Source organism: Melanerpes formicivorus, unplaced genomic scaffold (assembly GCF_026170545.1).
Source record: "Melanerpes formicivorus ecotype bairdi unplaced genomic scaffold, bMelFor1.0.p_v2 SCAF_51, whole genome shotgun sequence".
In the NCBI taxonomy this organism is placed as follows: Eukaryota; Metazoa; Chordata; class Aves; order Piciformes; family Picidae; genus Melanerpes; species Melanerpes formicivorus.
The window spans coordinates 2985041-3010731 of NW_027142403.1; the positions used below are offsets into that span (position 1 = coordinate 2985041).

A 25691-nucleotide genomic window follows, 5' to 3' on the forward strand; every position below is an offset into this window, starting at 1 on the left:
CAGAGGGACCTGGACAGGCTGGACAGATGGGCAGAGTCCAAGGGCATGAGATTGAACACATCCAAGTGATGGGTTCCGCACATTGGCCACAACAACCCCATGCAGTGCTACAGGCTGGGGTCAGAGTGGCTGGAGAGCAGCCAGGCAGAGAGGGACCTGGGGGTGCTGGTTGATGGTAGGCTGAACATGAGCCTGCAGTGTGCCCAGGCAGCCAAAAGGGCTAATGGCATCCTGGCCTGCATCAAGAACAGTGTGGCCAGCAGGAGCAGGGAGGTCATTCTGCCCCTGTACACTGCACTGGTTAGGCCACACCTCGAGTACTGTGTCCAGTTCTGGGCCACTCAGTTTAGGAAGGAGGTTGACTTGCTGGAGCGTGTCCAGAGAAGGGCAACAAAGTTGGTGAGGGGCTTGGAACACAGCCCTGTGAGGAGAGGCTGAGGGAGCTGGGGCTGCTTAGCCTGGAGAAGAGGAGACTCAGGGGTGACCTTACTGCTGTCTACAACTACCTGAAGGGAGGTTGGAGACAGGCAGAGGTTGGTCTCTTCTCCCAGGCAGCCAGCACCAGAACAAGAGGACACAGTCTCAGGCTGCCCCAGGGGAGGTTCAGGCTGGAGGCTAGGAGGAATTTTTACACAGAGAGAGTGATTGCCCATTGGAATGGGCTGCCTGGGGAGGTGGTGGAGTCACCATCACTGGAGGTGTTCAGGAGGAGACTTGACAGGGTGCTTGGTGCCATGGGTTAGTTGATTAGGTGGTGTTGGATGATAGGTTGGACGCAATGATCTTGAAGGTCTCTTCCAACCTGGTCTATTCTATTCTATTCTATTCTATTCTATTCTATTCTATTCTATTCTACTCTACTCTACTCTACTCTACTCTACTCTACTCTACTCTACTCTACTCTACTCTACTTTATTCTATTGGACTCTCTCTAATATATCCCTGTCCTTCCTGAACTGGGAAGCCCAGAACTGGCCACTATACTTCAAATGTGGTCTCACCCAAAGCATCTTAAATGGATTGAGGAGAAAAGTTTTGTCTTTCACTAATGTGGAAAAAGAGGTAGGCTTCAAACGTATCAGGTGATGCTTTGATGCCAGACTGTTACAAATACACAATGTAACTTTACCCTGGTAGGCTGATCAAAGGCAATCTGCAGCATTCTCTCCTAAGATTTGTTTCACAGAGCTGCCCTGGATTAAAATATTATTTGCCTCACCTGTGGGAGGATTTTAACACTTTTTAAAAGTCAAAGCATTCTCCTCTCTTGTGAAAATGCAGACTTTGGCAGTGAGGTGCAGAGCTGGAAACAGAACTCCTAGGTACTGCAGTCACAGGAGGTCCATTTTCCTTGGTGATTCTTCATCTTTTATTGTTGGTTTTTCTTTGTTCTTCCTCCCTTGGATTGTTCTCTTATGGTTCCGCTGTGGTTGCTGAGGCTTCTGAGAACAGATTCATTAATATATTCAGTCCATAAAGGCACAAATACAAGTCTCTTCAAAAAAAACAAAAGGTGGTTCTGGGTTAATTTCAGTGTGTGTGGTTGTTTGCTTAGCTTATTTTGTTTGGTTACAGCAGACAGCAAGTCAGTCTCATATCACAGAATCATGGAATTGTTTTGGGTGGAAAAGACCTCTAAGATCATTGAGCCCAACCATTGACCTAAGACCACCATGGCTATTGAAGCATGTCCCAAAGTACCATGTCCATATGTTTCTCGAATACCTCTAGGGATGGGGACACCACCACCTCCCTAAGCAGCCTGTTCCAATACCTAACCATGCTTGCAGGAATGAAATTTTGTCTAATATCCAACTTACACCTTCCCTGGCACACTTTCAGGCGATGTTGGACAGTGATGGTTTTAACTATATAAAAAATAACCTCTGAAAAGAAACATGGAAGGGGAAAAAATGATCTATAACCTCAGTCCTTCTTTGGAAAAAGGGAGCAGTGCTTCCAGAAGATCTGGGAAGTGCTGAGGTCACTCTATCTGGAAAAGAAAATGATACTGTAACTGCACCAAAGGCTCTTTTTTCCCCTTCTCCAGTTTCTTATCATCCTGGTCACAGTGACCTTGTGCCTTTGCAGAATCTTTGATTGGAATAGATTAAGAGCATTTGCCTACATGGCTGACTCAGGTTTTTGTTGGCTATAGATAGCCTTGTCCTTCGCTTGCATTCTTCCTGAGTTACCACTGGAACATAGAGGTTTTGGAGTGTTGTTACATAGACTTCAAGGTATGAAGTAATACTAATGATAGTTCCAGTTAAAAAAATTAAGGAAATAATAAACCCAGGCAGAACTTGGAACACCAGGCGGCAAGAGCTTGTTCCAGAGTGTCAGAGAAGGCAAGTAGCAAGAGTCAGCACATGTGGACATGGCATTTCAGGATATGATTTAATGGCTGTGGTGGTCTTAGGTCAACAGTTGGACTCAGTGATCTTAGAGGTCTTTTCCAGCCAAAACGATTCTATGACTCTGTAAAGGTGCTTGTTGAGAACGTGCCACAGAGGAAGTTATGAACAGGTAGAACAAGGGCAGTAGGACACGTAATTTTCCATGTAACCATGAAGATGTTATGGACTTGATTATTCTGAAACTGACTGTAGCTGCCTTGAAATGTTTCAGTCTTTCAGTCAGCAGCTTATGAGTAGTCAGTTCTTGGATGTGCATGACTTTTCTTAGTCTTCTTTTTTCTTATCCTAGAGGACTGCTTATTCAAGCTCTGCTTGGTTATCAAATGGGTTGCAGAGCTAACAATAACCAAGCAGAAAAGGAGACAGATCATAGGGTATCTTATGTACTCCTGATGATAAGATGGCGTACAAAAGAGGTTGACCTTAGGGGAACTGATGAATTAAGGGTGATGGAGCGCTGAAGCAGGCTGCCCATAGAGGTGGTGGATTCTCCATCTCTGGAGACATTCAAAACCCTCTGGATGCATTCCTGTGTGACCTTCTCTGGCTGAACCTGCCTTGGCAGGGGGGATGGGGGATGGATTCAATCATCTTCAGAGGTTCCTTCCAACCCCTACCATTCTGTGATCACTACTGCAAGATCTGTCAGTTTCTCAAGTTGGTTTCCCCTTGTGAGTTTTGTCTTTGGGTTTGTCTGCATTTTCTGTTGAGGTGAATGTCCCTGCCCATGGCAGGGGGGTTGGAACTAGATGATCCTTGTGGTCCCTTCCAACCCTGACTGATACTAGGATACTATGATCCAAAGCTGGTTCAGCTAGGGAAGTCTCAGTAGAATTTCAAAGCAGTTTTTTCTGTTTTGCAAAGTATAAAGTGGAGATATTTAGACTGCTTTCCCAAATGTAAAATTCCCTCTCACTAAATTCAGAGGTAAGGATAATTTATTATTTGCCTTGTTCTTACTGGGGAAAACTCAGCCCAGATATCTGCAGACTAAAAATGCCTTGCAGCTTCTTAGTGACTTTTGCTGGAGACTCTCCAGACATTTTGCTGACATGAATTAATGAAATCCCAAGATATCCCTTGCAGTCTAGTATGGTTTTATCTTTGTTTTTCAGGTGAATTAATAAACAGATGAAATTCTGGATGCCTTGGAGGCACTGGGAAATCATCAGAAGTGAAGTGCCTAATAATCAAATTTACAGTTGTACTGTGTGTTTTGATATCTTTTGGGATTAGTTCCTTTTAAAATCTTAAATGCTGCCTTTCTCCAACTTGTCAAGCAATATAAATATCCCTTATTGCACCCAGATAACACAACAAGATAGCCAGATGTTTGATCTTTGCTCCTATTTTGTGACCAACCTATATTTGGTGCATCAGTTGTCCTCCAGACTTCACCTTCCAATCTAGTTTACACTTCACAGAATTAACCAGGTTGGAAAAGACCTTCGATATCATCGAGTCCAACCTATCACCCAACACCATCTAATCAACTAAACCATGGCACTAAGTGCCTCATCCAGCCTTACATTAAACGCTTCCAGGGATAGTGATTCTACCACCTGGGCAGCACATTCCAATGGTCAATCTCTCTGTGAAGAACTTCTTTCTAACATCCACCCTAAACCTCCCCTGGCACAGCTTGAGACTGTGTCCTCTTGTTCTGGTGCTGGTTGCCTGGGAGAAGAGACCAACCCCCACCTGGCTGCAACCACCCTTCAGGTAGTTGTGGAGAACAATAAGGTCTCCCCTGAGCCTCCTCCTCTCAAGGCTAAACAATTCCAGCTCCCACTTAACTCAGAAGAGTGGCTGCTTCCTCTTATCTAGGTTTTGCCCATTGACAGTGGCAGATAGGCACACCAACAAGTCAGAAGCTTCTGAGCCAGGCAATTATCATTAGAATAGCTTAAGCATCAACCAGGAGCACCAAGAGCAGTAAAATGCTATCTCAGGCTGGCAAATGTACCACATTTGCTGCCCACAGCAGAGAGTCTGCGGGGAGTTGGTGCAGCACCTTTGGGCTGCCAAAGAAGAGGAGTGGTAGGGAATGTGTGGGAGTGAAACAGAGAGAATCAAAGTGCCTCAAGGGATGGAGAGTGAGAAGGAGACAGTGTAACAACTTCTACAGACTTGTGAGCTTTCCAAAAAACTGCCAACCCCGGAGGAGGGGAGATAATTTTAGGTCCATTAACAAAACTTCCAAGAGATACAGGGCTTCAGACTGGTAGTTCAGAGGCAGGTGATATTCAAATAATCAAGCAGTTTGGGTTTTTTTCCCCCCAGATTAGGGTTTTGTAACCAAATAAACTCTGGCTTGATTGCTGTTGTAAAATGGTTTGATTTGGAAAAGAGATGAGTCTCAGGTGCTCTTTTTACAGCCTCCCAGCTGTAAATGTGGCTGCTGTTGCCTGGTTGAGGTAATTTAATTTCCTGAACAAGTTTATAACTGTGTGGTATAACTATATGCATGCAGACTTGGCTCAGTGAAAAATAGAAGAAACGTGTCAGGACAGCTGGTAAGTGGTTGGGGGCATCACACTGTACCATTAGTCAGGAGAAGACAATCTGAATGTCTAGGTCAATTGCAGAGCACTCAGGAGACAGAAGATTAGGCTAAATATGTATAAAGACTTTGATATGCAGCCTTTCCAGATTCTTGAGAACCTGTGTATGAGTTTGTTTTGTCATGAAGACTAAAGGATGAGGAGTGTTTAGTGTGGAGGGGGTTAGTTTGGAGGGGATTGTTTTGATTTGATTTTCTGTTGTTGTTTTTTGTGACACTTGGAAAGTATAAAACACATTCCATTCCCCCTAGTCCTATCACTCCCTGAGATCCTGAGAAGTCCTTCTACAGGAAGGCTGGGGAAGGACTTCTCAGGATCTCAGGTAGTGATAGGACTAGGAGGAATGGAATGAAGCTGGAGGTGGGGAGATTCAGGCTGGAGGTGAGGAGGAGGTTCTTCACCATGAGATTGGTGAAACCCTGGAATGGGTTGTCCAGGGAGGTGGTCGAGGCCCTGTCCCTGGAGGTGTTTAAGCCCAGGCTGGATGAGGCTCTGGCCAGCCTGATCTAGTGTGAGGTGTCCCTGCCCATGGCAGGGGGGTTGGAACTAGATGATCCTTGTGGTCCCTTCCAACCCTGAATGATACTATGATACTTTCTAATAATGCTAAGGTCTTTAGTACTTACTTCATGTATACATATGCCATTGGAACACAAAGAAAGGAAAAATGTGTCACTGTCAACAAGAGACTTCTGTTCTGGATTGATTTGTGAAATGTTAGATGAAAGAAGCCTATTGCATTCTTGTTAATGTTGACCTTGTATTTAGAAAGCTTAGGAAAAAGAGGATTAAAAGAGGATGGAGAAAAACCACCCCACAACCATCCTCGAGAAGCTTCCTGTCATGGAGCAGCAGCGTGTATGTTAATATGTGCTCTGGGGAATAAGTTCTGTAAGGAGCTCTCTTCATAGATTTGTAGAATGGTTTGGGCTGGAAGGGACCTTAAAGATCATCTAGTTCCAACCCCCCTGCCATGGTCAGGGACACCTTCCACTGGACCAGGTTGCTCAAGGCCTCATTCTGGAACACCTCCAGGGAAGGGGGCATCCACAACCTCCCTGGGCAACCTGTTCCAGAATCTCACCACCCTCACTGTAAAGAATTTCTTTCTAATATCCAGTCTAAATCTACCCTCCTCAAGCTTCAATCTCTTCATCCTATCACCACAAGCCCTTGTAAAAAGTCCCCTACTGGCTTTGTTGTAAGCCCCCTTCAGGTTTCCCTGGAGCCTTCTGTTCTCCAGGCTGAACAGCCTCAACTCTTGCAACCTGTCCCCACAGTAGAGGTGCTCCAGCCCTCTGATCATCTTTGTGGCCCTCCTCTGGACCTGCTCCAACGGTTCTGTGTCCTTCGTGTGCTGGGACACCAGAGCTGGGCACAGTACTCCAGGTGGGGTCTCACAAGAGCAAAGGGTGAGAATTTCTTCCTCTTTGCCTGAAACATTTCCAAGATTTCCAGCCATGCATACACAAGGACAGCTATAGACATGATCCACACAGCTTATTCCCTAAGCATTCCTCAGTAGTGGAGAAAGAAGAAACTGCTTTACCTCTCCTATTTGTTACCTCATGGCAAGAAAGGCTCCTTCTCTTATTATCAGATGCTGACAATGTAGAGTGCTGGAGGACCTACCTTTGTGTACTCCTGTTCTAATGCAACCTCAGGCAGAACAGAATGTGTCCCATTTTGTGCAAGGTGACTGATGAGTTTCAGAAAGGCAGGAAAATGCCTTGCAACCTATGTTTGAAAAATGGAAAGAAGAACAAGAGATTGCAGCAGTAGGAGCTTTAGCCAGTGTTAGGGAGAGCAAATGAATCTAAGAGAAGAAACATGAGGTCTTCTGTTATGAAGTTGTGAGACAGAAGTGAGTGAGAGCTTAGGACAAATGGTAAGTCAGGAGGCCATAGCTGCTTTTAAAGAAGGGAAAAGGTAAAAAAGAAGAAGGAAAGAAAAATGAGGAAGACAGGTCAAGTGAAAACGTGAGAGGTTTCATAAGAAACAGTATCTTTGGACCTGTTGGGGGATGGAACAGTTTGAGCAAGAGAGTTTGATGGATAGGAAATAAACAGAATATGAAACAGCAGCTTTAGCTTTTCATCTCTGAGCTGTGTTTTGATAAAGTGCTTTCATAGCCACACTATTTCTTTTTCTCTTTTTTTCTGATATACCCAAACAGTCCCTAAAACAAATGGAAGTCTAGTGCTACTGCAGGCCTCCTGACAGCTAGTTGTTACTGGAATCAATAGTTGTTTCAAGGAAGGCTTGATTAAAGTGTCACATAGCTATCATTACCTGGCATGGGACTTTTGTTTCTCCAGCACACTTTCTTATCACAAGCCTTTAATCAGGACCACGTAGCGGAGAGGTGTTTTTTCAGGTTGGATTTGGTTCCTTTTTTCCCCACTTCTTTTCTTTCTCCTTGAGGCTTTTTTCTCTTTAAGTGAAACTCTTGAATGTCTCCTCTGAAGTAAAATTTGTTTGCTTTTGGAGTGTATCATATTCAAATACCCTTGACATCCCTATCCAGAGATTCTGTGTAATGTGTGATGTACACACAGTAATTGAAATGTCTCCTCATAACATGTTGAAGTGGTTTAATTGTCTTTTAGGTAGGCAAGAGGTCACTGTAGGTAACAGACCTAGATCAGCAGTTAACAGATCACCATAATTATTAATTGTAACTAGAAGAAAATACCAGGACTTGCTGTGCTGAGAGAAGAATTTGCCCTTAAAGTCCAATTGTCTTAATTTAGTAATCACAGAGGCACAATGAGGCACAAGTGGGTGAAGCTGGAAAGCAGCAAGAGGTTGTTGTCAGGTAATTATCTTGTGAGGTCTTTTGGAACTAGCTTAAAATATTCACTGCCATCCCAGAATCATAGAATCAATAAGGTTGGAAAAGACCTCAAGGGAAGAGAGTGTGCATCATGCAAGTGGGTTTTCCCCTGTACTTGTGAGGTATTTTCCAGATCAGCCAAGAAGCAACACTGCTGAAGTCGTTTGAACTCATTGACACTGACAGTTAAATGCTTGGACAATGCAGCCTGGTGACTGGGCTGTGGGGGCAGTAACCTCCATCTGTGACACCAAGACAAACCCCTGGGAGTGGCACGGTGAAACTGCGTGGGCCACTTCCACAGTGACGACACCCTAATGTACCCAGTGCCTTTCAGGAAGATGCCAATGTAGGCTCTGTTGGCAAGGAAGAATGTTTTCTTCTGTTCAGTAGCTGCAGTGTGAGCTCAGTGTGAGCAGCAGGAAGCACTCATGGAAGAATATCCAAGAAAACTGGGTTAATGCCATCACCACCGTTTTAAAAGAAGGCATACTGTGCATGATGTAGGCTTGGAGAAGAGCTCCAGGGTGTTGGGAAGAGAGGTCAACAAGGTGTAGCACATTTGGCATAGAAAAGGGATTAAAGGACAATATTGCAGACAAGAACGGCAGGACTGTAAAGAAAGAATGAGAGAGGATTTTGGAGGGGAGGGCCAGTGAAGGCAGTGCCCTGGGGTACAGCAGTACCATAGTAAAGAGCTAGGGGAAGAATGTTATTTCAGGACCTGAATGGTCAAGAGAAACACTCTTAAAAGACCAAGGAGACCTTCAGCATTGTAGATGAAGAAGAATATTGAAATGACAACCCCAAAGGGCAGAGAAGGATATAGGCAGAGTCTGGACTGATCCTCAGAGGGGTTCAGATTTTGGCACGAGTCAGCGAGTCAGTGCTGGGCCATCTCATTTAAACTACACTATCACCTAGAGAGATTGGAACAGGTGATCCTTGGGGTCCCTTCCAGCACAGCATTCTGTGATTCTGTGAAGCTAAAGATGCTGTTCAGTAGCTGGGCTGCACAAATGTCAGGTTCTGAGGCAGAGAGTTCAGTATCAGGGGAGGCTATCTGCAAGGTTGTGTGCTTGTGTCTGCTCACTAAAGACAGTACAGTCTGTGCTTGAAAGCTGCAAAGTTGTTAACGGAAGCTATCTCTACTAATTCAAGTGCCAGGAAGGTGTATCTGTAACATGAAGGGTTCTGGTTTTCACCTGGCCTGCATTAGGAATAGTATGGCCAGCAGGAGCAGGGAAGTCATTGTGCCCCTGTCCTCTGCATTGGTTAGGCCACACCTTGAGTCCTGTGTCCAGTTCTGGGCCCCTCAGTTTAAGAAGGACATCGAGACACTTGAACGTGTCCAGAGAAGGGCAAGAAGGCTGGGGAGAGGCCTTGAACACAAGCCCTATGAGGAGAGGCTGAGGGAGCTGGGGTTGTTTAGCCTGGAGAAGAGGAGGCTCAGGGGAGACCTCATTGCCCTCTACAACTACCTGAGGGGTGGTTGTAGCCAGGAAGGGGTTGGTCTCTTCTCCCAGGCAACCAGCACCAGAACAAGAGGACACAGTCTGAAGCTGCACCAGGGGAGGTTTAGACTCGAGGTGAGGAGAAAGTTCTTCACTGAACAAGTCATTCGTCATTGGAATGTGCTGCCCAGGGAGGTGGTGGAGTCACTGTCCCTGGAGGCGTTCAAGAGGGGATTGGACGTGGCACTTGGTGCCATGGTCTAGTCATGGGGTCTGTGTTGATAGGTTGGACTCGATGATCCTCGAGGTCTCCTCCAACCTTAGTTATACTGTGATACTGTGATACTGAGGTGGCTTAATTGACCTACTTTCAAGCAGTTGGTTTTCACAGAGTTGTTAGGGTTGGAAGGGACCTCAAGGATCAACTAGTTCCAACCCCCCTGCCATGAGCAGGGACACCTCACACTAGAGCAGACTGCTCAGAGCCACATCCAGGCCTTAAAAACCTCCAGGCCTGGGGCTTCTACCAGCAACCTGGGCAACCTGTTCCAGTGTCTCACCACCCTCATGGGGAAGAATTTCTTTCTAACATCCAATCTGAATTTACCCATTTCTATTTTTTTTCCATTCCCCCTAGTCCTAGCATTACCTGACACCCTAAAAAGTCCCTCCCCAGCTTTCTTGTAGGCCCCCTTAAGATACCAGAAGGCCACAATAAGGTCTCCTTGGAGCATGGTTTTTCAGCAGTTGTGTGTGCATAGTGGAAGCTGGAATTTCCCTCTTTTGTTTTCTTTTATACATACATATGTTTCTTTTCTACATATATTTTCTTTCACACATATATTGACAGCACAATACTATTTCACTGTGTGAGATTCTGTTGTGTCTGTGATACAGAGGAGCAGTGTGGATCACAAAGGTTTTCTTGTGTCTGACAGGAAATAGCCCGTGTTCTCCGACCTGGAACTCTGCGTGCTGTCTTTGGGAAGAACAAGATTCAGAATGCTGTCCACTGCACTGACCTACCTGAAGATGGACTTTTGGAGGTAAGACCTGCTAAACAAAAACAGCTGCCTTTATATCATAGAAAGAGCTTGATGGACTTTTGGAGGTAAGAACCATCTGCCTTTATATCATAGAAAGAGCTTGATGGACTTTTGGAGGTAAGACCTGCTAAAAAAACCATCTGCCTTTATATCATAGAAAGTGCTTGATGGTCTTCTGAAGGTAAGACCTGCTAAAAAACCATCTGCTTTTATTTCACAGAAAGTGCTTGACACTGTTTTAAGCTTTTGAAGTGTTATATATGTGGAGTAGATGTGTTGGAGACCAGTAATCAACTAGAAACAAAAGCAGAGAGTTTGTTAAGGGCATTTAGCTCAGTTAATTCTGGTACTGTGGAAAAGCTCATCCATGCAGTTTTCTTGAGTGGATATAGCACAGTGAAGTATACAATGAGAAGAAAGTCAAGAATCTTCTCTTTGTGTGAATATGGCTGTGGGAATGGGTATCAGGACCTGTCTGTGCTTCTGTAGGGACACTTTCTTAGCTCTTTCTTGGATGACCACCATGACTCCTGGTCTGTGTTGTCTCTAAGGGTGAGCTTGTGTGAGGCTTGGAACATTACAGGCAAATTATAAATCTCCAGATGGGGTCCAGGTTTCTTTGTAGACAGTTACTGCATGTCAGTTGGTATTTCCTGTGTTTTATATTAACTTACTAATTTTTATCTCATTTTGGCTTTGTAGGCTTTCATTAATGTTCAATAAAATGGGAAAAACTTAAATTGAGGGACTTTTTATAAAGATGGAAGTAGTTGTTATGAAAACCAGAACAAGCTCCTTCACTTAATTCCATGCCTCAAACCTAAGGTCTGTACAGTGCTGTGTAAGCACATCTTGGATGGATCTCTGCATCAATGCAGATGTTTTTCCAGCTTATGCATAGCTTCTGTTCTACTGCCTATATGTAGTTGTGAGTGTTTTGCTGTCAGACTGTAGCAGAATGATGGAGCAGTTAAGAGTTTTCCCATCCTAGATAATTTTACACTGCCAATATGGTGTTTTCCTTGAGGGGAAAGGAAGAGCTAACTGTGTCACCATCTCTCTTCATGAAATCAAATCAGATCTGTGGGTTAAAGTGCTGTTTGCCAGGAAATTGCATCTAGTTGAAGGAACAGACTAGTGAAATTCAACAGTGAGAATGGCAGCCAGTATCAACAAAGTTGCAGCTTTTTAAACCATTTCCAAGCTGTCATTAAAAGTTGACAACTTCTAGCTTCTGCTCAAAGGGACTGGATTTAAACAAGTAAATGGGTATATGTCACCACATGCCTAAAATCCCTCAGTAATGGTATTTTCAATGGCAGCAGGAAAAAAGGCATAGTCTGCAAGAGAAAACATGGAAGTCTCATCAACACTCATAGAGCATTTTAGGACTTCAGCAGAATTCTCTCTTGCCTGCCCACAAGTCTGTCTCCTTTATGCTGATGCAAAGTAGGTATAACCCCGTTTTGCTGCTTGTTTAACTTGAGTTTACAGCTGCTGTATGTGTGGAACAAAGCAGTTTCACTTCTCTAAAACAAAAATTGAGGCTGGAGTTCTTCAGGTTTCCACTACATCCACTTGTCCTTTGAATCTCACAGCTGAAGCATAAACCAAGGTCTTGATCTAATATTAGTCTGACTACATATTTTGCAGCTCCCATTGCAGACCTGTCATTTTAACAGGCATTTATTGATTGTACTTTTCTGGGAGAGGGATCTAAAACTTTTTTTTCACTGTAGTCATAATTGTACACAGAATGTGGCTCTTCATCTGTCTGTAGTTCCTTCTATAACAGTCCAAGTTGAGCCAACAGTTGTGAAGGGTATTGGTCAGTGTTCTTTATTGAGCAAACAAAGCAGTGAATATTTCATTCTGATTGTCTGGCAAAGAAGCATCATAATGTAAATTACAGAGAACTTTTTACTGCTAACACTTTGTTTCTTGCAGAATCTTTAGATCTGTGTTCTGTAAGAAATATAGTTCCCTGAAAAGTGAGATAAGACAATTAAAAACCAACCTCTGCATTTGCTTAGGTTCAAGGGCTTGTCACAGCTGATGAAAAAGAAAGGGTAGAGTACATGCAGAGACCATCCATGTGAAGGGCTTTTTCCACAGTGAGCTTTTCTATGGGGGAAGCTCAAATCCAGTCACAAAAGTCTCATCTTCTGGCAAGCAGAAATGAGACCTTTCCCCCTCTCAGCTCCATTAGCTGGTAACAACATCGTATGAGCTGGGCCAGAGCTGAGTGCCTGTGTGGCATGCAAGACACACATAGAAGGAAATGGAGATAGACCAGTATTTTGAAGTATGCTGGTCAGTAACTGGTGGTGAATGTTTTCATTCTCTAATGCATAGTGGAGTATTTAATACACTGAGTTTAAGAGAGAAATTATTGTCAGCCTTGGAGGAGGTGGGTTCAGAGATAGGTAAGGACTAGGCATTAAGGAGAATGATGTTGGCTAAGTGGGTCCAGTGGAACTTGATTCTTCCACTGTGGAGTTAGTGTGTGTGCATTATACATCCATCTTCTGGCCAAGGAGGCCAACAGCATCCTGACCTCTGGATGGTGTGACCAGCAGGAGGAGGGAAGTGATCACGCCCCTGTATTTAGCACTGGTGAGGCCACACTTTGCATCCTGTGTTCAGTTTTAGGCTCCTCACTACAAGAAGGACATTGAGGTGCTGGAGCATGTCCAGAGGGGGTGTCAAAGTTGATGAAAGGTCTGGAGAATAAGTCCTATGAGGAGGCTGAGGGGACTGGGATTGTTGAGTCTGGAGGAGGCTGAGGGGAGACCTCATTGCTCTTTACAACTCCCTGAAAGGAGATTGGAGTGAGGTGAGGGTTGGTCTCTTCTCCCTAGTATCAGGCGACAGGATGAGAGGAAATGGCCTGAAACTGTGCCAGGGGAGATTTAGATTGGATATTGGGAAACATTTCTTTCCTGCAAGAGTGGTCAGGCATTGGAACAGGCTGCCCAGGGAGGTGGTAGAGTCTGACCTACTAGATTTATACTACAAAGATGAAGGCTCCTTTTTAAAACCTCAAAGAAAATGAATCCATACCTATCAGTCTCCTTCCCATCTTCAGGTGGCACTGGGTTTTGTACGGCGTTAATATTCTGCTGCAGTTACTACCCAGTATAGCTCCAAACCCCAGCCTGTATGCAAATCCTTGGCCTCTTGTTTTGCTGATGAAAGTTAAACTTGGCAATCTGAATTCAGACACAAGAGGCAAGAACTCCAGAGATTCAGTTTTAACCGTGGTGCCGATTTCATCTGAGCTTGGCTAAGCTGCTTTTCAAATTCTGGTATGGAAGTGTTTAACTTTGGAACTCTGTATGAAGATGTTTTAATTTGTGTTTCTCTCCTCCAAGATAAAACACTAAATACAAGAAATGTTAGGGGACAGACTGCAAAATCAGTATTTAAAATAATGACACAAAATTCCTAACCCTTTCCCTCCCTAAGTTCCCATTACATGTGCATTGGTGAGGTTTCTGAGGGATGAGTTGGTTGGTTCTGGTGGCTTGTGATTTTTGTTCGTCCTTTTTGTGGGTTTTGATTGTTTGGATTGATTTTGTTTGCTTGTTGGGTTGTTTGGTGTGGTTTTTTTTTTGGGGGGGGGGGTTGTTTGTTGGTAGGTTGTGTTTTGTTTGCTTGCTTGCTTTGACTTTGGATTGGTTTTGGCTTGGTTTTGGGTGGTAATGGTTTGTTTGGGTTTTTATTTCCCAGAGCAGGAAATAGCTTCATTCCTTTTCTGAAACCCAGTAGGTCTTCTTGGAGAGAGGATGCTCTGATGTAAACTTTCTGAAGCTCTTAGTGATTCAGAGAGGTTGGCCTCAGGGAACTGTTACAGCACAAAACCAGACAGAGCCAGTCTGATACACTGTGAATAAAGATGTTCACTGTCTTTGATTCAGAACTTTTTACAACCTTGACCATGTTCAAGCATAGAATTACAGAATTGTTTGGGTTGGAAAAGACCTTTAGTCCATCAAGTCCAACTGTCAACATAAGACTACCATAATCATGAAACCATGTCTGAAAACGCCATGTCCACACATTTCTTGATCACTTCCAGGGATGGTGACTCTACCACCTCCCTGAATTCAAACTGAATTTCCTTTTCCAGAGGTTTCCACTTCCCATGCAGCCTCTCCTTATATGTATAAGGGCTGCAGAGTGGAAGCCCCAGTGTCCGTGAGCTTGAATTAAGCCCAGTCAGCTTGTACAGACAAAGCCTTGGCTGTGTCTGTTGGCTGACATGTGGACTACTGATGCTGTTAATGCTAAAGCAGCTTATTAGAGGTCCCTGCCACACTCATGACTCTGTTGGTCAAGAGACTGCTGTTGATCTGCTTTTTGGTTATTTTTGTGACTCTTGAACTTCCAGAACTAAATGGGGATGGAAGGGGGAGATAGGTGCTTGACCAACTATCCTATCATGGACCTTAAATGCACAGTTGCCTATGGCATCACATCCAAGGTGTGTTACTGTGTAGAAAGGAACATAATGGTCCTTTCCTGAGGACTCATTTAAGTATCCTTAGTGCCAGACACTGCTTATTTTTTTTCCACCCTTCTCTGAAGCTTTCATCACCCACAGGTTAAGATCTAACTGACATTTGAAAGCTGCTTGCAATGGCAGCTGCTAGTTGTCCAGAAATGGAGACTTCTTAGAAGAGATAAGAAATTGAGGGCTAGGTCAGATGCTTGCTGAAGTTACTAGCCATACTCCAGGTGACTTTGGTGGTTCATTCAAAGTTTGGCAGTCACTAGGAAAGGCAAAGTGCTGACCTTTCTCCCCAAAATCATAACCAAGGAGTACTCAGGGAAAGGGGAGAGAGCAATGCTGTCTTGAGAAGAGCAAGGACTAATGAACTAAGGTTCAGCTTGCACACCTAGTTTCAGACCATTGTATTTATTCAGTGTGGTACAGCAGTTTTTCAGTGTTTTGTGTTGGATTTCCATGGCCCTGGAAAAAAGGAAAGTTCACTTTTAATCTTAAAAAAACCCAACCAACAAACTACTCAGACAAACAACTGCAGAAAGCAAATACCAGCACTTGCTCCTACTACTTCACATTTTAGGCAGTGACTAAAACATATCAGAATTGGTTAATAACTCACTTTGGGTCAAGAGAGCAGGAGAGATGCAGTTGAGCCTAAGCTCTAACCAGTCAAGAAAAATCAGTGCATTGTCAGTTGTAGAGCTGTAACTGCTTCTTTTATTCCTAGTGTAGTGGTACAGGAGGAAGATGAATATTGCCCTGAAGACTCTTGGATGAGCCATTTGACTTAGTGGGTCAGACACTTATTTATTCACTTTGTGCACTTGTGTGTCTTCTATGAGTACAAAATGTGTTTTCACAAGTGACAACTGCTAGACACAAATAGCTTGTAACAGTCCATTTTCTCAGCCTTGTCATCAGTTTCCTAGTTTAATGGTGAGAAGAAAGTAGAGACTGGAGTGTGGCAGCCATGGAGTCTGTATGAGGTGGTGGGGTTGTGTGAGTGAAGGCTAAACCTCCAGTTTCTTAATTTTTCTGATCAATTGATGTTGTGTAGGATGGTCATTCAGAGCAGGGGTTTGCTTATAGGCTGAAATATAGAAGGAAAATCTTTATAGTGAGGATGGTGAGAAACTGGAACACCTCCAGGGAGAGAATCCACAGCCTCCCTGAGCAATGTGTTCCTGTGTGTCACCACCTGTACTGTAAAGAATTTCTTCCTAATATCCAGTCTAAATCTACCCTCCTCAAGCTTCAATTCATTCCCTCTCATCCTATCACTACTGGCTCTTGTAAAAAGTCCCTTTGCAGCTTTCTTGTAGGCCCTTTTCAGATACTGGAAGGCCACTATAAGGTCTCCCTGGAGCCTTCTCTTCTGCAGGCTGAACAGCCCCAACTCCCTCAGCCTGACTTCACAGGGGTGGTGCTCCAGCCCTCTGCTCATCTTCCTGGCCCTTCTCTGAACCCACTCCATCAGTTTTAACAGACCAGAGACATCTTGCATTTGTGTCTTTCCTGCACATGTGGTGAAAAATGATTCTGTTTCTGAACTTACCATCCTTGACCTGAGGAGAATTTCTGATAAACACCTTGTTGAAAGAGAAGCTTGCCAACCCTTGGATATGGTGAGTCATTCTCCAGATCAAACAAGCTCCCTTGAAATTAGTCATTTCTGAAGGAGATTTTAATTTGAGTGCATGCTACAAGTCCCAGCCTTCCCTGCTTAAGTGCCTCTTTAGAAAAGTGAAGGCTAGTTAAAAGGCAGCCACTGACTTTGTTCCCCTCACTGGAGGTACAGTGAGTAAAACTTTCCACAGGAGGTGGTGCTGTACACGCACCTCAGTGTGCTGGGTACCAGGTGGCTGAGTACCTTTCACATTATGCAGGAATCCACATAATCTGCAACCATTAAAAAAGCAGTGGCCTAAGCTTGCAGCTAAACAGGAGCAGTATTCCTGAAGTAACCTGGGGGTGCTGATCGACAGTCGCCTGAACATGAGCCAGCAGTGTGCCCAGGTGGCCAAGAAGGCCAAGGGCATCCTGGCCTGCATTAGGAATAGTGTGGCCAGCAGGAGCAGGGAAGTCATTGTGCCCCTGTACTCTTCATTGGTTAGGCTGCACCTTGAGTCCTGTGTCCAGTTCTGGGCCCCTCAGTTTAAGAAGGACATCGAAACACTTGAATGTGTCCAGAGAAGGGCAACAAGGCTGGGGAGAGGCCTTGAGCACAGCCCTGTGAGGAGAGGCTGAGGGAGCTGGGGTTGTTTAGCCTGGAGAAGAGGAGGCTCAGGGGTGACCTCATTGCCCTCTACAACTACCTGAAAGGTTGTTGTAGCTGGGAAGGGGTTGGTCTCTTCTCCCAGGCAACCAGCACCAGAACAAGAGGACACAGTCTCAAGCTGCACCAGGGGAGGTTTAGACTCGAGGTGAGGAGGAAGTTCTTCACCAAGCGAGTCATTGGTCATTGGAATGTGCTGCCCAGGGAGGTGGTGGAGTCACCGTCCCTGGAGGCGTTCAAGAGGGGATTGGACGTGGCACTTGGTGCCATGGTCTAGTCATGGGGTCTGTGTTGATAGGTTGGACTCGATGATCCTCGAGGTCTCTTCCAACCTTAGTTATACTGTGACACTGTGGTACTGGAAGTTTGGCACACTCTGCCTGTAAGCGGTTGCTTGCGCTGTGCAGTTCAAGGGTTTGTTTGGTGGTGGTGTTTGGTGGTTTTTTTGGTGGATGCTTTTGTGAATCTGGAATAGTGTATAAACTAGAAGAGGGTAGATTTAGACTGGATATTAGGAAGGAGCTCTTTACAGTGAGGGTGGTGAGACACTGGAACAGGCTGCTCAGGGAAGTTGTGGATGCCCCCTCAGCCTGGAGGTGTTCAGGTTGGACAGGGCCTCGAGCAGCCTGGTCTAGTGGGAGGTGTCCCTGCCATGGCAGGGGGCTTGGAACTAGATGATCTTTAAGGTCCCTTTCAACCCAAACTGTTCTATGAATCCATAAGGGCATTGGTACTGCAGCAAAACACTCTGAGGATGATCAGCTGCACAGCTGGGCTAACCTGAAAGCTTTCTTCCTTGAGGTGCAGTCTGTTGTGTCTGAGCCATGCGTGTTTGTGTTCCTGTGCCACTGTGCTTGGGTGATTAGTCTGTTTCACAGCATTTATTGGCATAATTAACAAATACTTAATAGTCATAGATTCATAGAATGGTTTGAGTTGGAAGGGACCTTAAAGATCATCTAATTCCAAGCCCCTACCAATGGATAGGGACATCTTGCACTTGGCCTCACCCAAACTGGCCTTGAATACTTCCAGGGAGGGGACATCCACAGCCTCCCTGGGCAAATCTATTCCAGTGTCTCACCACCCTTACTACAAAGAATTTCTTCCTAATACCCAGTCTAAATCTACCCTCCTTAAGTTTCAATCCATTCCCTCTCATCCTATCACAACAAGCCCTTGTAAGCAGTCCCACCCCAGCTCTCTGGTAGGCCCCCTTCAGATACTGGAAGGCTGCTTTAAGGTCTCCTTGGAGCCTTCTCTTCTCCAGGCTGAACAGCCCCAACTCTCTCAGCCTGCCCTCCTAGAGGGGGATCTCCAGCCCTCCAATCATCTTTGTGGCCCATTCCAAGGGTTCAATGTCCTTCTTCTGTTGGGGGCACCAGAACCAGATGCAGTGCTCCAGGTGGGGTCTCACAAGAGCAGAGTAGAGTGTCAGAATCACTTCCTTCACCCTGGTGGTCACACTTCTTTTGATGCAGCCCAGGGCGTGGTTGGCTTTATCATAGTCATACCTGTGCCTGTGTTTGTGCACTTACACACAGAGGGAGAGGATGCAGCCCTCAGCAAGATGTGCCTGGAAAAGCATTTGTTACAGAGTGGGGGAAATTTGAGTTCAGGGTGAAATAACCTTCTCCCTGCTGCTGAGGAAGATGCTGTTGTTAGGTGACTGATAACTGCTGCAGGAGCATGCTTACCTGTGCCCTTGCCTGTCTGGTAGGCTGTGTGTGAAACTGCAGAAGGGGGTGGGCTGCCAAGCTGGTTTTGTGAGAGTGGAGGAAGTGCCAACTGCCTTCTCAGTCTCGAGTCCCTGCGAGCGACCTTTCCACTGACTCCTCAGAGTGCTGCCTGTGCCTCTGCATGGCTGCTGGGTGCCGTCAGGCTCTGCCTTGGGCATTGTGGAGGGAGATGTCTCAGTTTTCAGGGTTGCAGGCAGCTTTCCAGCTAGGGAGTAGTGAGGACCTCCTCATGTATCATTAGCTCACCTTCTCCCTTGCCTCACAGCTATTTGTGGGCTCCACAGACATAAGATGACCTATTGAAGGGATGATTCTGCTGCTACCAAAAGGAGTGGGTTTTGTCAGTCTTCTGAGAGAGATGTCATGGTGGTTGGGTTTTTCCTTATCTCCTCTTTGAATTTCAGCTGAGCAGTGGTGTTTGAGAGTGAGGCTGGGGACTGGCAGACTGCAGCTTACTGCTGGAAGCTCTTCTTTCCCTTGCTCAGCCTTGGCCCAGTGAGACTGCCCTGATGCTTCTAAGGCAAACAAGGAATATCATCTAGCTGTACAAATTGGCTCTAGCAGTCTGGTGGGCAGCGGCTCACACAAGCTGTGGTGCTGGAAGTTCAGCTGGCTGGATCCAGCCTTAGGGACTTGGAAGGTGATGTCACATGACAAGCAATGACAGGTCAGGCCAGTTCAGCAGATGTTTTGTGCAGACAGGTGCTGTGGGCAATGAAACTCAGCATCATTTTCTTCAGATTTGGTATTAAGTGCTCTGATGGGTGTTAAGAGCTGTGCAGCTGGAGGGCTTTTGGTGCTGTGTGTTTTCCACCTGCTAGATGACAGCTGTCCTTGGTTTGGCATTCCAAATAGCATCAGGAGAAGCATGCCTTACGTTTCCTTTCCCTTTGCCTTTGTTCATGGAGGCGGAAGAGAGGATGGTGTCTTAGGAAGCTGTTCAGATAGGATAGGGGGCACTTGCCTTGTAGCTGGGGAACATGGCAAATGCTTCCCATAAGCATTTCAGTGAATCACAGAATGGTTTGGGTTGGAAGGGACCTTAAAGATCATCTAGTTCCAGCCCCTCTGCCATGGGCAGGGACACCTTCCACTAGACCAGGCTGCTCAAGGCCCTGTCCAACCTGACCTTAAACACTTCCAGAGAGGGGCATCCACAGCCTTCCTGGGCAACCTGTTCCAGTGTCTCACCAGCCTGACTGTAAAGAATTTGTTTCCGCTATCCAGTCTAAATCTGCCCTCCTCAAGCTTTAATCCATTCCCTCTCATCCTGTCACTACAAGCCCTTGTAAAAAGTCCCTCCCCAGCTCTCCTGTAGCTCCCTTCAGGTATAAGGTCTCCCTGAAGCCTTCTCTTCTCCAGACTGAACAGCCCCAACTCTCATAGCCTGTCCCCACAGGGGAGGTTCTCCAGCCCTCTGATCATCTTCATGGCCTCCTCTGGTCTCACTCCAGCAGCTTGATGTCTTTCTTATGCTGGAGGCACCAGAACTAGACACAGTACTCCATCAGGGTAGAGTTCTCCTCTAGCAGCAGGGTTGGACTAGATGATCTCCAGAGTTCCTTTCCAATCCCTTTCATTCTGTGATTGTGTGCTGCTGCAGAAGAGCTCTGCTTGTGTCTGCTGCTTCCTTGACTGCCATTGTCTCAACGACATAGTATCACAGTATCAGTCAGGGTTGGGAGGGACCACAAGGATCATCTAGTTCCAACCCCCCTGCCATGGGCAGGGACACCCCACACTAGATCAGGCTGGCCAGAGCCTCATCCAGCCTGGTCTTAAACACCTCCAGGGATGGGGCCTCAACCACCTCCCTGGACAACCCATTCCATGGGTGTGCTGCAAGGTGTTTGCTATCATCCCCCCTGGAAATGCCTCTGTACCAGCAGTGAGCTGATCCACGGGTGGAGCTTACATGGCAGCAGTTAAGGATAGAAGGCAGCAGAGGGATGCAGCTGTGTTAAACTAATCTTTCTGGTGCATCAAGGTATAGTCCAAGCAATTTAATAAAGCATGTCAATGAGTAACTCCCAGAAGCGTCAGTGTGCTTAGTGTGGAATTTGTGTATGTCACACTCAGAACAAAGGTCTCCTGCATTGCTTGTTACCCATTAACTTGTCTGCTATTATGCAAGCTGCTCCTACCACCTGAGCACTACCTCTCCCCATTCACAGGGCAGTGCAGCTTGTAAAACATTACACAGCAGAAGTGCACAGCATGGCAATGAACCTTTCACTGAGGGCATTCCAGCTGTACAGCGTTTCCCTCAGGAGTCGTTAAAGTATTAATAAAGAAGCCATTGTTTCACGCAGTCATATGGCAGCCTTGCCATGAAGCCTTTTGTTAGGGGCCCATACTGAGCTGCTTAAGCCAGGGTAAGATGCTTTTAATCATCTCCAGTGAAAAGAAATACAAATTGAGAGGCTTTGCCTGAGGTGGGGTTTTGGTGGTGTTGGTTTGTTGGGCTTCTTGCAGCTTTTCACCCAAACAGTAGCAACTTTTGTCAGTCGGAAATTTCAGCCTCTTCTGAGGTTCTGAAGTCTCTCCCACAAAATAATCTCTCAAATAATGGCTATTGTGATTCAAGTTCTTCTCCACCTTAATTTTCTGAGACTTTTTAATCCAACAGCTGTGGAAACAGGTTGGGAAGAATCTGGAGTGTAGGAAAACTTCATCTCCTGTGCTGGTGTGTGCAGATGTTAGCCAGCACCAGAGTTCTGCCTCACAGGTCTGTCTCTGGTGCCGCAGATGCAGTTATACAGAGAATCAAGTCAGGCTTTTTTGGCCTGGCCCTGTCTGAAGAGAAATTAAAATAGCTTGTGGTATTGTTAGGTCACTTGCAGCCTGATTTTGAACACAGGTTATATAATTATTATACTTGTGGGCCAGACAGGCAAACTATGCTGGGAACCTGTTTAAACAGAGTTGTGAAAGAGTTCAGCTCTTGTACTTCCACTTCTGGGTAAGATCGAGGCCTAATTGCTCCTTGTTCTGCCAAGTCTGTGGTTTATGAGTGCCAGAGAGAAGTTAACGAGTGTGAACCAAGCAGCTCCCAAAGCTCTTTAAGTTTCACCTGATCCTGAAGGTAACCAACATGATAAACAAGGGTTGGCTTTTGGCACGTGTTCGCGTTGCGCTGAGCAAGGGAGTTTTGTGGAGGGGAGGTCAAGGCAGAAGGAAGGTGAGGCAGAAGGAAGGTGTGACACTTCTTGATCACTCATCTGAGGCCTGATTTGTGTCCTTGAGGTTGCTGCCTTCTTTCTTTTCCTCAGCATGTTCTCATTTTCAGCCCCAAAGCCCAGGTCCTCTTTCCATTACCCCTCTTCCTCCAGATGAAGCACAGCAATGATTTAGCAGCAACTTAGCAGAGAAGAGAGAAAAGCCCAGGGCAATAGTTTGATGGATTCATGGAGTGGTTTGGGTTGGAAGGGACCTTGAAGATCACCTATTCCAACCTTCCTATCATTGGCAGGCAGCCTCCGCTAGGCCAGATTGTTCAAGGCTTTATCCAGCCTGGCCTTGAACACTGGCAGGGAGGGGGCATCCACAACCACCATGGGCAACCTGTTTCAGTGTCTCACCACCTGTACTGTAAACAATTCCTTTCTAATGTCCAATCTCAATCTCCTCTGCTCAAGCTGAACTCTCCTCTTATCACCACAAGCCTTTGTAAGAAGTGCTTTCCCAGTGCTCTTGTAGGCCCCTTTCAAAGTTCATACAGCAAAAGCAGTGGGCTGATTGTGGTCAGACCTGGAAGCTCAGACTCTCCTTTCTTGAGCAATGGGTCCTGTCTCTTTTCTGGGGTAAGAGGAACACAGTGCTGTGGGATGCTGTGCCTTGAAAGTTTTCTGCAGCTGCAAATACATCTTTACATCAATTCCTATTATTGACCCTAGCCAGTTTCACCTTCCACCCCTCTCAGAGGTCAAATAGGCAAATGATTAGCTATATCAGTCCTTTCTATGTAGGGTTTAGCCCTTCCTGCATCAGTGCAGCCTCCTCAACTGACTACTGTCAACTAGCAGTAATTAAGAGGAGAATTTAAGTCACCTCCCTACAGCCATGTGTTGAAGTGGATGTGGAACATAGGAGGAAAAGCCAAACCTGTTAACTTGGTTAGGGATGTTCAGCTTGGAGGAAAGAAGGCTCCAGGGAGACCCCATGGTGGCCTTCCAGTACCTGAAGGGGGTCTACAAGAGCTTGTAGTGATAGGATGAGAGGGAATGGATTAAAGGTTGAGGAGGGTAGATTTAGACTGGACATTAGAAACATTCTGTGAACAAGGTCATGGGAGAGCTGAAGGGTTTATCCAGCCCTGGAAACCACTTCTTTCATAACACTGCTGATTCAGAATGTGGAGTCATACCAGTATTCACTTTGTGTTGTGGTAATCATAGAATGCAAGGGACCCTTGAAGGTCATCTTGTCCAACCCCCCTGCATTGAGCCAGGGCATCTTTAACTAGGTCAGGTTGCTCAGGGGCACATCAACTTTGGCCTTGAATGTCTCCAGGGATGGGACCTCCACCACATCTCTAGTCAACCTCATTGTGAAGAGCTTCCTCCTAATGTCCAACCTAAATCTGCCCTGCTCCAGGTTAAAACCATTGCCCCTCACCCTATCACTACAAGACCTTCTAAACCTCCTTCCTCAGCCTTCCTTCAGACATTGAAATGTAGCTATAAGATCTCCCCAGAGCCTCTCTTCTCCAGGCTGAGCAACTTTGACTTTCCCAGCCTGTCTTTGCAGGAGTGGGCTTAGACACTGGCTGTGATGATCTTGTGCTAGCAGCTGTGCAAACACAGAACAAGATGGCAGTGGTGACCTGAAGGAATGCTGGCTGTAGTCTGGGGCTCCTTGAAGTCACCAAACATCTTCTGGTTTCAGTAAGAGCTGAATTCCTCTTTAACCCAAAGCACACTGGCACATGGGCAGGGCTGATGCATCTACAAGTGCATGAGGGATGCCGAGATGCGCCAGCAAGGCTCTGAGCAAGAGGCACTTGCTCTGAGTGGGCAAGCTCCCTCCCACGTCAGTGTCAGTGGTAGTGACTGCTGTTCTGCTTGGGAGAAGCAGTGTTCTGAGCTTGTCCAGCCCCAAACCAGGAGCTGTAGGTTTTCCCTAGCAGCTGCCTTACTCAGTCAAACTATTGAGCAGGAGCTTGGTCCCTCAGGTGTCAGGAGGCTGGTCCTGTCCTGCTGGCACACGATTCAGCACACAGCAGAAGTGCTGAGACTTTGAAATAAGTTCTTGGCCTCTTATGCTAACCCATTCCACAGGGCAGTGGAGCTTTCTGGATTCAGTGATGTTGTTCAGAGGGTATGTTGAGCTTCACTGGGGGAATCTATGCCATCATTGTGGTGAGATGTTTCCTATCAGCACAGGGAGCCACATTCTACACTGGGGCTTGTGATGGTGCATGCAAGGCCACTGCTTGTGGACTGAGTGGTGCTTTTGGTTGGCTGGTTGGGGTTTTTTTTCAGGGTATTTTCTTAACTGTCTTATCTGTCAGAACTTTTACCCTGCTGCTGGGTGTAGCATATTGGGTCCCTTGGCCAAATACTGCCCTGCAGATTGCCCAGAAAAAGCTTGAAATGCTGTCTGACTTCTGCTGCTTTTATTTGCTTGTTGATTCTATCCTTGCTTGAATCCATGATTTGGGTGGAAACACATTCCTGTTCTCTCCCTGCAACCTCTTCCTCCTCACTTGGTTGTAAACTGGTAGCTCGTGAGGACTGTGACTTTCAGTGCTCTTTTGAGTAGGCTGGAGAGCCTTAGCAAGGAGCTCTTACAATGCCTGTTGTGCCTATTAACACATCCAGGACAGGCTCTGCTTGGATATTTCAGGTACTAGCAACAGGAGCCCTTTTCAGTGGTTGTAGCTGGTGTTTGGGATGTGTTTGCAGCCTGATCAACATTTGTGGTGGTGTTGGTGCCTCGTGTCTTGTCTGTACCTCAGCTGACCAGTTCAAGGGCATGAAGCAAGATACTGAGTTGCTGGAGAATGTCCAGAGAAGGGCAACAAAGCTGATGAAGGGCCTGGAGGAAAAATCTTACGAGGGACAGCTGAGGGAACTGGGGTGGTTTGGCCTGGAGAAGAGGAGTCTCATTGCTCTCTACAGACCCCTGAAAGGAGGTTGTAGTGAGGTGGGGGTTGGTCTCTTCTCAGGTGATAGGGTGAAAGGAAATGGCCCAAGTTGCACCAGGGGAGATTTAGATTGGATATTAGGAAAAGTTTCTTTCCTGCAGAGTGGTCAGGCACTGGAACAGGCTGCCGAAGGAGGAGGTGGAGTCACCATCCCTGGAAGTATCCAAGAAATAGAATGTGTGGACATGGTTTAATGGCCATGGTGGTTGGGCTCACTGTTCTTAGAGGTCTTTTCCAACAAAACAATTCTGTGATTCCAAGAGCTCCCAGTTTTGAGGCAGGCAAATGTCCCTCAAGACAAGCCTGGAGTGCAGAAGCAGTGGTCCTCCTGACTCAGTGAAGTGCTTAGAGTCCTTGGGAAAGCAGTACTGGCTGTTGTGTTGTACTTTGTAATGTGTGAAGGGAGCCAGGGCCTTCCCATTTATTTCATTCCAGTGGCTCTGCCAGGCTAGTAATCTCCTCTGATGGTGATCAGAGATGTTGCTAAAGGAGGAACAGATCGCCTGATGGAAGCATCCTGGGCTGGTATGTTCAGCTGTTAGGATGAGGAGTGGGGAGATCCAGTGAACCTGCACCTTCTTAGTAAATCTGCAAGTATCTGTGCTTGGGGAGCCAGCAGTCTGAGCCAGCACAGTAGCAGTCTCTGCTGTAACAACACTGCTGTGTTGTTTTGAAGAAGTTTTGTGGTTCACTTGCTTT

The 25691-nt window shown here is 46.0% G+C and overlaps 1 protein-coding gene across 1 annotated transcript in view; it reads left to right on the forward strand.

Moving 5' to 3' along the window:
* The window catches only part of NME7 (NME/NM23 family member 7), a 102059-nt gene that overhangs the window by 70886 nt on the left and 5482 nt on the right, over nucleotides 1-25691 (forward strand). Inside the window, exon 11 of the mRNA XM_068160645.1 lies at nucleotides 10213-10320. Coding sequence (XP_068016746.1) covers nucleotides 10213-10320 — 108 coding nt within the window. The remainder of the gene's footprint in view (nucleotides 1-10212; nucleotides 10321-25691) is intronic.